This window comes from Cephus cinctus, unplaced genomic scaffold, assembly GCF_000341935.2.
Source record: "Cephus cinctus unplaced genomic scaffold, Ccin1 Ccin1_scaffold0123, whole genome shotgun sequence".
NCBI classification, from domain to species: domain Eukaryota; kingdom Metazoa; phylum Arthropoda; class Insecta; order Hymenoptera; family Cephidae; genus Cephus; species Cephus cinctus.
Window position 1 is genome coordinate 358,149 of NW_014332857.1, and position 15,467 is coordinate 373,615.

A 15,467-nucleotide genomic window follows, 5' to 3' on the forward strand; every position below is an offset into this window, starting at 1 on the left:
CCCCCCCCCTCTCCGTCACACACTAGACATTTGAGTTTACATTTCCCATTTTTTTCTCACTATCATAAATAACGATACGAAAATAAAACTACGAGTCCTGGTTATTGTCTTTAACTATCGTCATTTTATTCACTGAGGTTTACAAGGTACGCGTGACATTTATTTTTATCGGCCAAACAAAACTTCATCCAAGACGCAGCACACACTCGTGCCACAGATAAGAAATCGATAATCGATACGTTATATCAAATCTGCATTGTGCGGATCCCAAGTACAGAGGTCTCCTTTTCTACGTACGAAACACGCAGCGACGTGGATTATCTTTTTACGGCAATTACGTATGCGTTTCTCCGTGTTATTCTCATCGCAGCTTCCGGGCACAGAGAAGAAGAAGAAGGTCTTTTAATCCGGAAACGCGCGGATTAAGGATACGTTATAATTAGATTAAACGAGTGATCCCATAACTTTTGTAGTTCACGGAACGTGACCTCGCGCACGCATATAAACAAGGTCTAAAGTAACGAGAGAATAATGTACCACCGGGTATATTCATTATCCCACGGCAATACAGCTATCTTTTTTTTTTCACCAGAAAGTAGCTCTGTATCCGGCGTCATTACAATTTCGACCGATCAGACGCGACCTTGTCGAAATTAACGTGGACGCTGTTGAAGCCAAAAAGAATTTCTCAAAAAAATACATTCTCTATGCTAATTCGTTAGCGGCGTTCTAAAGTGCAACATTCCACATACCGTGACACGTGATTATGACACATAATTCAAAAGATCAATAACGAAGCATCCACCCGATGCAGGATCCAAGACAAACGGATAGTCACAATGCCAGGAATCTCCATTAATAAAACATTTTTTTAAAAATCCATTGTACCCATTGAAAAAAAAAAAACGTCACCCCGATTTTCCACGCTGCAGGAATCAACGAGTGAAAGAGCCTAAAAAAAAATTGTTGTCAAATTAATAGAAACGAACCATGAATAAAATTAAATAATGAGAAAAAAGAAGGCTCTGTGGACACGATGACGTCACCGTAAATAATAACTAGTAATCACGTGTATAGATTCTATATATAAATAACTGGACAACTGTTCGTCGTAGGAACACGTGACACAATGGACGTCGTATAAGTACCTATGTCCATAATACATATGTGTTATTCATTATGCGAACATATGTCAGTCGGTACGTCAACGGGGAGAAGAAGTTGTGTATTGTACAGACACAAGGGGTTGGTGGGTGGTGGCGAGGGGGTAAGAAACGGGCGGCATCTTCTTTGCATAATAAATCCAATCCCAAGCCAAGGATCCTTTTGAGTCCTGGGTAATGAAAAGGGGGATCTCTACCTCAACGCCAGAGCACGTGCTTTCGGCTTTTTGCTTTTCAGCTGGCAACAGCTTTCTCGTGGCAAAAGGTTTCAGGTACTGTCGTGCGCACGTGCTCCGACGTTCGGGGATCCCTCTGTATGGTTTCCGGTATAGAGATGTAAAAAAAAAAGTCTCGTAAATTAAATAAGAAAAAATATGACGTATCCTCCTCTCGAATATACGCACGTATCGTTATACTTTATTCTTAGTGACTTCGTTCTCCGAGGTTGGCAAAATCGTCACAAAGAGTTCGCTGAGTACGTAGAAACGTAGGAGCTGTCACAACTGTCTTCGGCATCCTCGAGAAGGGATCCCGCGGTTGTCAGCAGTTTCTGTTGCAAGATCAGCATCAAGCTCGAGTTTCGCGTCGTACCTGATGCCTTTTATTAAGCGTGTCAAGTGTAATTATTAATTAAATGAAACATTGACGCGTCCGTGCATTCTTACCGTGTCGAAGTGAGGTTATGGTTCCGCTTGACGCCGTAGCGCGGCGCCACTGTGCCGCGAGAGACATCGAAAATACTTTCTCCATTGCGTACGCAAATTCTTGGGATCTTAACGAGGCTGTAATGTATCTCTGTTCTTGGAATTAAGAGCACCGATGGGAACGGAGTCTTTGGCCGATTTGCTAAATTTCCTGAGGTGCTCTGGACTCGTGACTTTCGCGGCACTTTCCCGCGTGGTAACAATGCGTTATGAAAGCCTGGGACGGTTTGGGGGCGAAAATGGCCGTCCGACGGATCGAAATTTCACACGCGATGAAAACTCATGACGTGCAGGTTAGTCGAGCTTCCTTTGTCTGTATGGCTGAACTATCGCACGGTCCGGTTTACATAATCCTAGCGTATATATGTCTATAACCGGGATTTGCAGGTTGCCCAATCTGGTTTATGATATTCGGCGAAGCGGGAAATTCAAATTTTTTCCCCTGAAACTCAAGGTACATAATAGTACAGTCTCGTTCGCCAAGGTAACACTCTAATCGAGTGGCTCATCCTTCTTGGATTGACTTTTCCTGCAATGAAAAAAAAAAGAGGTCCGTTCCGCTTGCACGAAAGAAAGGCCAGAATCAAACGCTTCGGGCCTCAATTCCTTTTTACATCCAGCCTCGCCTGTGAATCCAAGCGCGACGGGGTCGACCCAACGAGAGTAAAGGGTCAGGAATTTTATGGGCTGTACACAGCTATATCGGGTATGCTCGTCAAGACTTTTGAATGTCAGGTGCACTATTTAATATTTGATAACCTCAAGATTTGTGCTATTCTCCAAAATTCAACGAGTAGCATCGTTACGCACGGCGTACGTACCGGGTGACCTAGCATTTATTAATTCTTGACTGTATGTAAACACACAAGACGATAGCATAATCGTGAAGGAGAGTCTAGCTTGGCTATTAATACGCCATGGTAAATAAGTGCGTGGATAAGGAGCACGTACTTGTATCTATACTGTCCACATATATATTTTCCATTGAGATAACGTCATAATAATTAGCGCGACGATTAACCAAGTAGAATAATGAATGGCGAGCAAGAAAAAAAGATAATATACAGGGATGTCACAAAAAAAAAGCATCTCAAAATTCACGGACCACACATCGGAGAACATATCGAATTCGCCGTGGTTCAAAGGCTGTCCATCCAAGAGTACTCCGGGGCCCGACAATTGACACCCGTTTCCGGTGCCAGATTGGGCCCCCTCAAGACAACAGAGAGAACGGAGCCTTAAAGAAAACGAGGGGGGAGGGTGGTGGGGGGGGGGGCACGTGCCCGTAGCACCACGTGCCCCTTCTTCTTCAAGTTCCTAGCAATATGTTCCCTCTATGGAACATAATACTCCTCTTGGAAGCTTCCTTCCTGAGTAAAGATTTTCAAAATGGGACCATATGGCTGACCCAGGTTCCCCGTCCACGATTCAGGGTTTCCTCTGGAATTTACATAGGACCGCGAGAAATGAAAACGGCGAGGCCGCACGAGGGCCAATTTCGTTTCTCTTGGAAAATCCTAGAGTCAGGATATCAACGTTAAGGACGCAGCTGCTTCGGCAGCCTCCCGAAGGAGCCCGTGCATCCGCAGGAAAGGAACAAAAAATATCTTACACACCCATAGCGGCCACGTGATTCCTCTGCAGGAAACAATGACGGACTTCCTGTCCGTCGGGATTCCTCGGCGACGCGTGCCTAAATACCTGGTAGCAACTTCAATGTAACAGGAACCCCAGTGGGTCCATACCGGACGTTGAAAACTTTTAAATGTCTCAATCGACCCCCGACGTCAAGAGGTCAAGCGGTTAGGACTTACCATGCTCATATCGTGTATGCATACCAAGTTCCAAACGAGCCGTAACAACAATTAGTATCATTGCTCCAGATAACTTTGTACCCAAGCCGAAATCATTATCGTTTCCCTTGTTTGTGATCGCTGTATTTTCATGTAGACCCTAAGAATCCTCGAAGGTCTCTGTAAAAAATTTTTTTTTTTACAGACACGTAAATACGTTCCAGTTAAAACGAGGGTACGGTCGGGACAAGTCAATTTACTGATTCTACTTTGCTATCGTCAACAGCTGAAGTCCACTTACGTTATTAGACAGTCATTCCAGTCATCACTCGACGTTCTCGTTTCACAACGTTGGAAAAGTAGATCGTTAGCCTCCTGACAATATGGACATAGGGGCTGATTCGAGAACTCGACAAACAGGGTATATGCGTGTCTACGTAAACTTTTAATGAGGGTATCAAGGTGGATTTTCACAAGAGTCACAATGAACACGGAAAATCCTATTTTCACCGGGCGAACAATAAAGTCGCCCTCACGTTTACGCGCAGCGTTCCGTCTAATTGGACCTTCCTCTACTGCTGATTGTTTTAAACGAGAACAACTCGACCAACTCCGTGTCCCCTGTTACCGTCCAACACGCGTGATTATTAGCAGAGAGACGGCCCGCCATGCGTGGAACGTTCATATCCGGTTCGTGAGGTTCGTCGACGCGCGACAGTCCGTACACGCCCGACATTTACGCTTGGGATTCTATCCCTCTGCCATTTTGTCAATATTCCTGCATCCCTGTCAAAGTTATCACACCTATATATGTATTTACAAGAAGTTGAAATTTTGGATTTATTAAGACGAAAAGATGACGATAATGGGAAACCATCATCATTTTAGGTTAGCTCATGGTCCGGTATATGGAGCATGAGGGCATTTTGGAAATGCTATTCTGACCTTGAAACTTTACTGTTAACGTGGAAGAAAACCTTTGCGGATTTACCGTAATGACAAGAGGTCTCGTTGTTATTGATAAGGTAATCAATTTAGTGATAACGCGGCAAGGGCACGCTATTCCCGAGTGCAGGTACCAGTTTCTCATGAATAACGCAGAGATAAGCGCCACGGTCGTGTGTGCATATACGAGTATGCTCTTAGTGGGGATATATTATGATGACCCGTGATTTCCCGTTGGACTTTTATCAAATAAAATTTTGTTTATCACCTATGGAATGCTATGGAGTTTTATAGGTTCCAATGGCATCGGTTACTGTTAGGTCTTGGAAAATAAAGAAACCACTGGCGATGACGTTGTATCCAGTTAACCCATCTCTTTGACTTCACTTGACCAAGTGTCAATAAGTCCCTACACGTCGACGAGTCCAAAATCCATATTGCGTCACGAGATACACCGTGATTCTAGGTAATTACATAATTTTGGCAAAAAATTTTTAATTGCGTTGACATTTTTTTCTTATAACACGACTTTACCTGCGATACAAAAATTCGGGATCGCGTCAAACGACAACAATTGACTTCGATTAACAGCAATTTGGTACGATTAATAAATAAGGGGAAAAAATTATTTTTTCAAAAGTCATCTACAGTTCAGTAAAACTGAACAATACAATTTACACGAAAGCCCGTGTTATCGTTGTCATTGAGTGAGTGGGTGGAAGGAGGTCATGCACGTTGCAGGTGCGATGCAGGTGCAAGCGAATTCAAGGTTTATTTCAGGCTTCCTTAAATATAGCCGAGATAGAAATACTAAAGAAAAAAAAAAAAAGGAAACGAAAACTACCCAAGCAGAAAATCTTTTAAGTCACGTTCAGCGTCCAAGTCTATTTTTGAGATTTACCAACCAGAGAAACAATAGTCAAGCACAATAGGTAATGGACCAATGGTTATCGGTCAGGTCACGTATAACAGTCACGTGCTTTCCGGATGTTTCCTTTCGCGCAGTCGTAAAAGCCGCGCGAAGCCTCCGACGATTTTTCAAAGTATTTTCTTAGGACACCCGGTATATCTTCGCCGAGATACCACAGAGGAGATGCCGGAGGCTCTGGCGCCGCGCCTATCATTACGTTGTTTAACTCATAGTACATCGTAACATATTAGTACACACGTACGCGATATATGTACCAGCTACCGTCGTATACCTACGGAACAGACGCAGACAATCGCGTCGTGTGGACGGAGCCTAAATGCCAGAAAGAGAAGATTGCTCTCAGTATGAATAAAGCTACTGTGTTGCGGACTCTCTTGACTTACAATGATCCGTATTATTTTTCGTCCATAAGTGAAATCAAAAACTATCAAAACATTTGAAATAAAAAATTTTGGTATTGAATAAAAAATTTTCTACAACGAACGAAAAGGAATTCATAAATTTCGAGTCTTCCGGCCGTGACTCATTAATCCTCGCGATCTCAATCACTTCCGTCCTCGGATCAATCCATCGCCAAATCAACATCTTCCTGTTGATCCAATTTTATTATCCGAAATTCACAGTAGTCACGCAATCCCCTGTGCTTTCATGCGCGAGGTAGACAATACACGTCCCCTTTTTTTTATCCCAGTGGTCCATCGGTCATCCGCCGATTCAACAGGTCGCATCCTTCTCGTACGTGTTAGTCCATTTAGTATACATTTACTTGCTGGGTACTGTCCGTTACCGGAAACAGAGAGGAGCCACTGGGCAACGCGGCCTTCTTGCATTATCGACATTCAGCCACAATCAAATAAGGTTATCTGGCAAATATCCTCGAGTCAAGGCCTTTTTGGTATCCTCCCCAATTGTATCTCTATCAGCAACCCCTATTATTTGGGGATGAAACGTCCATTGAAATATTTGACATATGAGCAGATAGAGAATCATACATTCCGAGGGCTCTGTAATATATGTATTTTAGATTAGATATATATATATAATTACCAATAGATGGATAATGACATTTGCCACGTGGTCTTGTTATTGGAATAGGACACTATCAACTGGATTAGAAGCCAAAGAAATTAAAATGAAACGAGAAAAGTAAATGGGGGTGAATAGGAGCACTGTGCGCCAGATGGTCCAGACAGCTTCACAGCCATTAGCTCAAGGAAGAGAGATCCGTTTCAAATGGTTTACGTAGAATTGCTCAATGGCAAACTGCGCTATATAAATAGATACCAGTTATCATTTGATGGGAAAAATCCGCGACCTATGACATTTCCGCGAAATTTTCCATCGCGATCGTCAATCGCAAATCGCAGAAGATTCCAAGAGGATCGAAAGATTAAAAAAAATCGTAACGGGAAGCTGCCACGGAGTAATCGATCCTTACGTAATATCTCCTTTTTTAATCTACTATTTCATCTAGGAGTATCTCGGTACCAACGAAACAAGACGATTACCCTTACGATAAAAGGATCTATAGATCTTCAAGTAATCCGAGACTCTTCGTCAACCGCAAAACCGTCAGATTCATTTTCATAGCTAGTCTCTTCCGATTGGCAACACTGAGAAATCGTGCTCGGGATGCACGATCTGATGTTACTCGTTATCCCGAGATAAATTTAGCTAAGAAAAGTTTATTTACCTAAAAACAAAAAAAAAAGTTGTACGACAAGAAACAGAAAACGAGCTATACCAAAGTGCCCCGTTAACCCCCTAAGAGAATAACTTTCAAAGTATTGTTTTTCTTATGAAAATCAATCATTTTACCATAGGCCTTAGTTTTTAAGAGAGAATGAGTAAAAAAATTATGACCCTACCCAACTCGTAATCGTCAGCCATGAAAATTCGTGCCACAGTTAGATGGCGCTTATGGACTAAGATCATGCGATCGTCTCTACGAGAGACCGACGTGGCGTGTTTAAATGCAAGAGAAAGAAAAAAAATAAAATAAGTCGTATGGTGTTTATGGTTTTTTTTTTCAATATTTCTATACGAAAACGGTACAATCGACAGGATGGGGTTTTCCTTGCTGTATCCATGACGGTCGCATGGAATCTCCCTGTGAGTTTCCAATTCTCCCTTGTCCATGGTATTGTTACTACCGATCGTAAGGTATCATTATTCAAACCCCATAAAGAAGCCATGCAACCCGCAATGCCGTACGTGAAGAATGCTAAGTGTTGCAATCGTCATTGTACGCCGTGGCACGAATACTCGGGCGCGCGTAGCCATCTGCTGGGAGTTTACCGCAATTGCATGGGAGCTGTTGGGGACCTTCGGGCCAGATGTTACAAAAGGGGTTGGCAGAAACGGACCCAGAGAAAGAATCGCGGATGAAAAAGAGAAACGGTAAGATCGAGACGAATTTTTTTTTTTTTATAAATAAAGTTCCAAAAATACGTATACGTACGTGAAAAACCGTTAAATGCCTTAGGTCCGCGCGTTCGATCTCTTAAGCGAAAGTAATAATAGCCTAGGGATATTTGTGTCTATAAAAAAAAAGCTACGTCGAAGGATTTTAATCAAAATAAAAAATTAAATTGCACCTAGATACTTTCTATACGTCTCATGATATCAATATTGATTTATCCTAGGACGATGAGAGCGGCCAATAAATTCTCGGAATGCAATTCCAAACCCACTCTTTGACACGATTTGTCATCGTCTGCATGGCGGTGACATAAGTCCTTCTAGCGTTCGAGTGACGAGTAATTGCGTTAAGAATTTATTAACGTGACGTGCCGACCATTAATAGATTTTCAGTATTATAAGAGAGGTTCGACAAATTGTGAAACATTCGAGGAAATTTAAAAGTCCATATATATACACACGTATCTATACCCAATAGAGTATAATAATCAATCGTTATCTTTTATTGAAGAAAATTGAATAAATTTAATAACATAATTATTTGTATCCTGTGCAAATCTACTTCAATACTTGATCCTTGCAGTGGCATGAATGGATAAAGTTCTTATTGATAAATTCAATTTAAAAATCTATACCAAGAAACGTATATGTAGGTACTACGGTTTGCTTTCACCAGGGTGACCAATGTCCCGCGGTGATTCGCAGCCGCATTCATTCGATTGGAATTTACTAGATCTCACGTGCGTAATGATACTCGTGAAATTACGTTTAACACGCATATTATAACGACGTTTAATTTCGTCGCCACGTTGGATTTTTATAAACGACTCAATCGTCCAGTCACTGGACTGATTAGCTAGCTTTTAATGAATCTTTGTATTCTGTAAGACTAGCAATATCTTCCGGATAAACGCTACATCCGGTTGATCTGTCGTACTTCGCGAGAATAATAATTGAAGTATGACGTAAGAGAATCGAAGTATTTCTCACTGACCTTCGCAAAAGCGACAGTCTGGAGTCGCGAGACGGACCTGGTTTTACCAGTCACTGACTTTGATATATATATATATATATACACATATTGCATATATTGCAGTATGATATTGCATTAAAGGAAATGAAGAAAATTTTGAAAAAAAAATATTTCAATTTTCGAGAATTCAACGACAAAAACCATAGCCCATAGCGAGATGAAAAGAAAGAATTTTTTTAAACATTAAAACAAATATTTGAATAATCCCGCCAAATAAATTACGTCCGGTATTCCTTCTCACTGAAATTACGAAAGCGTGTGTATTCGTTTGGTCGAAGGGGAGGTAATAAATCTATGGAGGAAGCGAAGATCCACAAGAATTTCGTGGAAAAGGTAGGACGGAGGTAGAATGGAGTAGAGAGAAAAAATAGACAAGACAAAGTAAGCACTACGTAGGAAACAGGTCCAGCAGCATACGGCATGCGAAGATCTCTGGTGGAGTAGACAGTAGTGTGATAGTCGTAAAAAAAAGGGAAGGGCCGGAGGGCCTTATCTTTTCAGTCGGAAGTCTGAAGTTATCGACAGATGACGTTCACCGAATGTACGCTTCTTATCTAAACCGGCAATTTCGACTGTTGTTTTTAGGAAGCGGCCATTGTTTACATAAAAATTTGCGCTCTATCTGATTTGTATTCTTGGCCGTAAATGGGAGGTCAAATTTTCGAGAAAAAAAATTTGATTAAAAATTTGAAAAATCAAAAATTCTAAATATTCTTTGTAATCGTTACCAGAGTACATCCTCAGCACTGTCGACAGCGAGATATGTAATAGAGAGAGATAATAAACAATAATTACCCTAACGAAAGGAGAAGCGTAGATACTCTTTATACGTTTGAAACGATCGGAATGACAGTAATTAGATCGAAGGGTCATCAAGGCACTGTTAATTAGAAAATGATTGCCCAGATGATTGACCTCGACACTGTAATAGGCGATAACGTTCAAATTTCGAATTTTTTATCCCAGCCTCATCTCACATGGACCAATCTAATCTGTCTCGTCTGAAACGCCTAAGACAATCCTGTCTGTACGTTCCGCTCGGATTCTACATAGGGGACCTTATCCTCGAATTCAAACAGGGAGATCTGGATGAGTCGTATCCTGATTATAATCTATTGTGTCATCCCCACCGCCATATGAGGACGTATAAAGATTTTGACAGTTCCGTTGACAATATGCGGGTTGGGATAACTAATTCTCTTAAACAATTTTCTCGGTCCCCAACACCGTTCAAGAGGCTCGCTGTAATCTCGAGATAATTAAAAAAATTACAAAAAAATATTACATTCACATGTCATTAGTCGTACGTAATTCTTACTACAAAACTATGTCCTTCATAAACAATGTAGAAAACGATAAGACGTCATTTTGACGTTTATTTCAAAGATCTTTATATATATTGTATATATACTTGTATCTTACATAGTACTTATTACATAAATAATCTATGTGTACGTTCTCCATTTCAGAGATTAATCACCGAGTCAAGGACGAACCTAGAAGGATTGTTCTCCAGGGCAAAGACAGATAGAGTCGTTGGACGTTAAGAAGCGGAAGCACGGGCCGCCGCGCCGGATGTTGCAAGAGTCGGAGAACAGCGAAGAACATAGGGAGTAAGAGAGATACAAAAAACAAAAGAGAGAGAGAGAGAGAGAGAGAGAGAGAGAGAGAGAGAGAGAGAGAGAGAGAGAATGGTAGAACTAAATGAAAATTACGAAGACGAATTTTATCGCTTTGAGGATACAAGTAAAAAGTCACTAGTACCTTAAAAATTCCTTAGGAAGAAACCTACAAGTATTTCTGGTTGCTTTCGATCTCAGGTTCTACGTCGGGTGTCGAGTGACGCGCGGTTATGTTTATTTTCTCCATTTTTTGCCAGCACATGTTCAACGGGATTATGTAAACTAGCCCTAAGCTCGCGTGGTATCAGACATCTAGACCTTCGGGCATAGACTGTATAAGAGTCATCAGGAAAAAGGACGAGTTACCTGACGATGCGCCATTTTGAATTATTTCAATCAAATTTTCTTATTAAAATTATTTAGATCGATTTCTCACTTTGCGTTTACGTCCTACCAACTGCCTAGAGATTGTAAAGTTTTTTGACTTTGGTTACGGTACTTCCGTGGACGACAAGTAAGCGTTAATTAATCATCACAGTAGAGTGAGCACAGGAAATGAATTATTGAAAGTGCGGCCTAATCATATGGAACAGACAGTTGTGCAAATGGTAAAGAAAAACTGGTTTCGACTCAGGATGAAATTTGTCGAGGAATAATTACTACGAATGTATAATAAAAATGTGAATAAAAAATTTTTCAAACGAAATATTTTTTTAATAATAAATACAAAGTACCCTGGTGGTACCAGATGAAGAAGCTGGTAGGACTTAAGGTACTTAGAGTTAACGCGATTAAGTGGCCTGGTCGTGGTTAACGTATAGTACAGGGAGTTTTTCACTGCTCAGTTGGCTGCAATGTGCGACGACCTCGAGACGCAGTTCCCACCGAGGATTCTTCGTCTCTGACAAAAACCTCGAGAAACCTGCCGCTCTTATTGTCGAGCCGCCATAGCTGAAAGCCCACTGACGTATCCATGATACATTTTAAAGGGCCAAATTTCAATGGGATCCTTATTATTCGTGTTCACCCGATACCTGTTACTCGAATCTATTTTAACAACAGGTGCGACTTCATTTTCCGTCACTTTACCTTACACACTTTTTTTTCTAATTTTTCAAAGAATTTTAACCCGAGAAGATCCAGTGCGTTCAGCGTAGCGACTGAAGGCATCGAAAGAAAAAAAAATTGGATCAGATATATTTACTTTCGTTAGCCCACAGACGCATGTTGAACAAGCAAGCAAGAGTAAAAGCGTCCATGATATATTTTCAAATTTGAATATCAATAGATAACAAAACAAACAATAAAAAATAATACGCTTTAAAAATCGGATCGATGTCAAAGACGAGTCTTGTTAATCTAAGCAAATTTTTCTTTACAATTACGTAACTTACAGAGAGTAACTATACGCAGGGGAAAAAAGGGTCCTTCGTAGACTCCCTCACCAAATTCGATGAAGTCGTCAAAAAAAAAAAAGGAACACATGCTTCTGTCAAGTCTGTGAGACGCAACGTAGAAGCAACTTCGTATACCAAACCATCAAACCGATTGCAAGAGACATTTCGTACTCGCTCTCGTATTTCTTAGGGCGCAAAAAGATGTCCATGATTCGAGAGTTGTCATTGGCTGTCGAATCGCGTGAGAAATCGAGACTCTCGTAGGACGCGAAACCCAGCGCCAAGTGTCGAATAAACATTTTTCGCTATGTAAACGTAACGCAACCAGCACAGCGAAAATTATTTTGTCCTTGTCTCTGCGCGTTGAATTTCCAACCAGTTCGAATGACGTTTAGCGGCGCCAATTGGACGAATTAAATTTTTGTTACAAACATTCCTTTTTAGTCGTGCGTCATACGTTTTTCCTCCGACCATCTCGCATTATGAATGTATCGTTAAAACCGTATAGAATCTACACTGAATCGCTCCGTTGTGAACTCGACTGTAGGAAAATAAAATTTGCATATTCAACATGGACTGACCTGTTGGGGTGCTGAGTCTGCCGGTGAGAAGCTCGAAAGGGCCGTTAGAGGCGCTAGTGAGGCGCACGACGATGCCCTCGAGGGCGGTGGCGTATGTCCAGGAGTTGGGCTTCCACTTCCGCAGGTACTAGCACCACCACTTGAAGCAAGACTGACGCTATCTGCTCGCCCCCGCCACGGCGAGACCGACACGTGTTTGAGCATCCTTTATTTGATTTCTACAAAACAAGAGAAAGAGACACGTATATTATCTAGACATAACAGTAGATCGGTACTGGCTTTGGATAGAGGTATTCGTATTTTTAAAACTGTTGCTCGTTAGGCTTTTGAATAATTGGAGTCTGAAGTCGTTAGGATGAAAGATCGTTAACTGATCTATCTTTCTGCTACGTTACCGAATGCGACAAATACTTCCAGGATTACTGACAGACGTCAGTCATTCGTTTCTTGGAAATAATAGTCACTTCGTTATGTCGTACAGTCTATTGGAATGGAAATAGTCATCGAATAATACCAAGGGAATTCATACTTTACTGTTTTATGATTGAGAAAGCGGCTCTATGCAGTCCAATAGAAATTCTGATATCAGATTTGATACAATAGTGATTTATACTTGTGAATATGTAGAAAGCCATGTTAATTAATTATATACAGATACTCACTCTTGCCAATCGAAGAAAATTCCGTTTATTGTGAAATCAATGCACGAGAATCATGTTTGTACGACAAACAAGTGGCATTGAAATTATCCAAGTTCACTATCCAACACCTCCGGGATAAATGAAGAAATTTACGTAATGTTTATGAACACAGCACTAGGTTGTCAGACACAAGTCACTGTCTAGTAAGACTTTAGCAAGACATAAATATCACGAACGAATTGACACTTGTGAAAGAAACTAAAAATGTTGTTTCAAAGTTTCTTTCCATAAAAGTCTGCTGGAAAGTCGGTTATAAACAACTCCCAGGAATTATGCCTTTAAGAAATTTATTTTGGTTTGATTTTTTAGTACGACGATTTCAGATATAATTTTTGTACAAAACAAATAACTACTCAAATTATCATCACTGCACTCTTTCTAGGCGGACGCAAACCTGCACGCGATATGCACACTACGAGCGCTACGCTACGACTGAGGCTTCTGAGTCGCGTAGAGAGTGTAGTAAGCGGGCGAGGAGTAGGAAACAAAACGACCTTCCTACGAGCGTGTTCGGTGCACGAGTGGATGAGCGCGTGAGTGCGTGGGCGTAAAAGTCTGGTAAGAAAAAGGGCGTGAGTCCGAAGATCTCGTAAGAGAACGTAGAAGACGTTATTATAAAGCTTCTTTTGATTCTCTCGCCTTATATCTAAAGAGCCGAGCTACTCTCTGTTCAACAAAGAACCACCTACAGCGCCACGGTAGTACCGATTTCAAAATTTTCTTTTTTATCCTCCCTCGAATATTTCCCCTTTCACCAAAAAATTCAAGAAAAGGACTGTCACCCCCCTCTATCAAACATACCTGAGGTGTCGTGTGAGAGTTAAAAAAAATTGTTCTCGATCAGATCTCATTGACCTTAGTCCACGGTCTCCCTAAGGGCAGACAAACTAGTCGGTTTCTACAGAAGAAAAATGGCGGCCAGGTATACAGAATCTCGACTGCCTTTCTCAGAAAAGGTTATGTGGGTGGGAGAGAAAATTTAGTAACTCGGTACCTATAGCTACCTGCCCGAAAAAGGTGTGGAGCGCAAAACCACCCAAGTCTCGTGATGACAGTAGTGGGGGGCAACTGGTAGGAAGTATAACAAAAAGTGGCAGTATCCGTTAATTCAAGTATAAATTATCACGGAGTAATTATCGAGTCGAAAAATCTGACGATGAGCGATCGCACCGTTCATTGGATCAAAGAATTTTACGATCCGCTCGTTTTTCCTGGTTCGCAGTCGTTTTGGACGATTTGGACCTTTTACACCTCGACGAGCTATCTTCGAGGAGCGTTCTTAATGTGCGACAGTCGCAGGCCTCTAAGACTATCCAAGGCGCCAGCATCAGTAAGAAATTCTTAAAAGATCAAGAAGCGCAACTCTCAAGACGAAGCCGCAACGTAAAATTGCACGACCTCAACGAAGCGCACGGTCGCGATTTTCCTTTTGCTTGTGTACTCGGCTTTACTTTATTCAAACAAGGATCACTTTATTCCAGCGCGGACAAGCTCGCTCGTATAGTTGCATTCGAGCATCTCTTGGCAGAAAATTGAATTACGACAAAACTGATAAGACCGCAGCTGCATAGTCGAGATAAATTTTACCTTGGGATGCTGCGCAACGTGATCATCGCACTTGCACGTGGTACGGAGATAAAATTTGTTACATGAGACCTGTAAGAGATTATCAAGCGATAAGGTCCAATCTGACTATATCGATACCAAAGAATTATAAATAGCCTAGACGTCATCGACTACTACTTCATTATAGTTCTAATTATCTCTAATACTTTGAATGTATATTTTTTTTTATGCGAATCTCATGGAGATTTATGGGATTTTCAAGAATGGAATTTACTCGGAATCACGGTGGTCAAGCTTTTACCTCAAAACCTGCTACGGTAGTCTTGTCACACATGGGCAAAGTATGCGCTATGGCAGTTCGGCAGAACGGTCCAGCCGGTAGGTCCCATGGTGTTGTGTTACTTTCCCACAGGCATGGGTACTTCATGTGCCATTCCGGGATGCGTGTACCCTTGCGTGACACACGCTCGCACACTCCTATGCACCCAGAGTGAAAAGAAGAAGGTAGTACGCATGCATCTCACCTTGCAAGGCGAACCTGTTCCTTGGGCCTTAAAGGAGACTGGCAGTATTACCCAGCTTGAAAAATTAAACTCTCCATGGGGATTTA

At 41.4% G+C, this 15,467-nt stretch overlaps 1 protein-coding gene across 1 annotated transcript in view; it reads right to left on the reverse strand.

The window, feature by feature from the left end:
• The window catches only part of LOC107275149, a 19,425-nt gene extending 5,625 nt beyond the window's left edge, over positions 1-13,800 (reverse strand). The window contains exons 1-2 of the mRNA XM_015754989.2: positions 13,253-13,800; positions 12,591-12,808 (exon numbers count right to left, since the gene is read on the reverse strand). Coding sequence (XP_015610475.1) covers positions 12,591-12,794 — 204 coding nt within the window. The 5' untranslated portion in view covers positions 12,795-12,808; positions 13,253-13,800. The remainder of the gene's footprint in view (positions 1-12,590; positions 12,809-13,252) is intronic.
• Between the last annotated feature and the right edge of the window lie 1,667 nt (positions 13,801-15,467).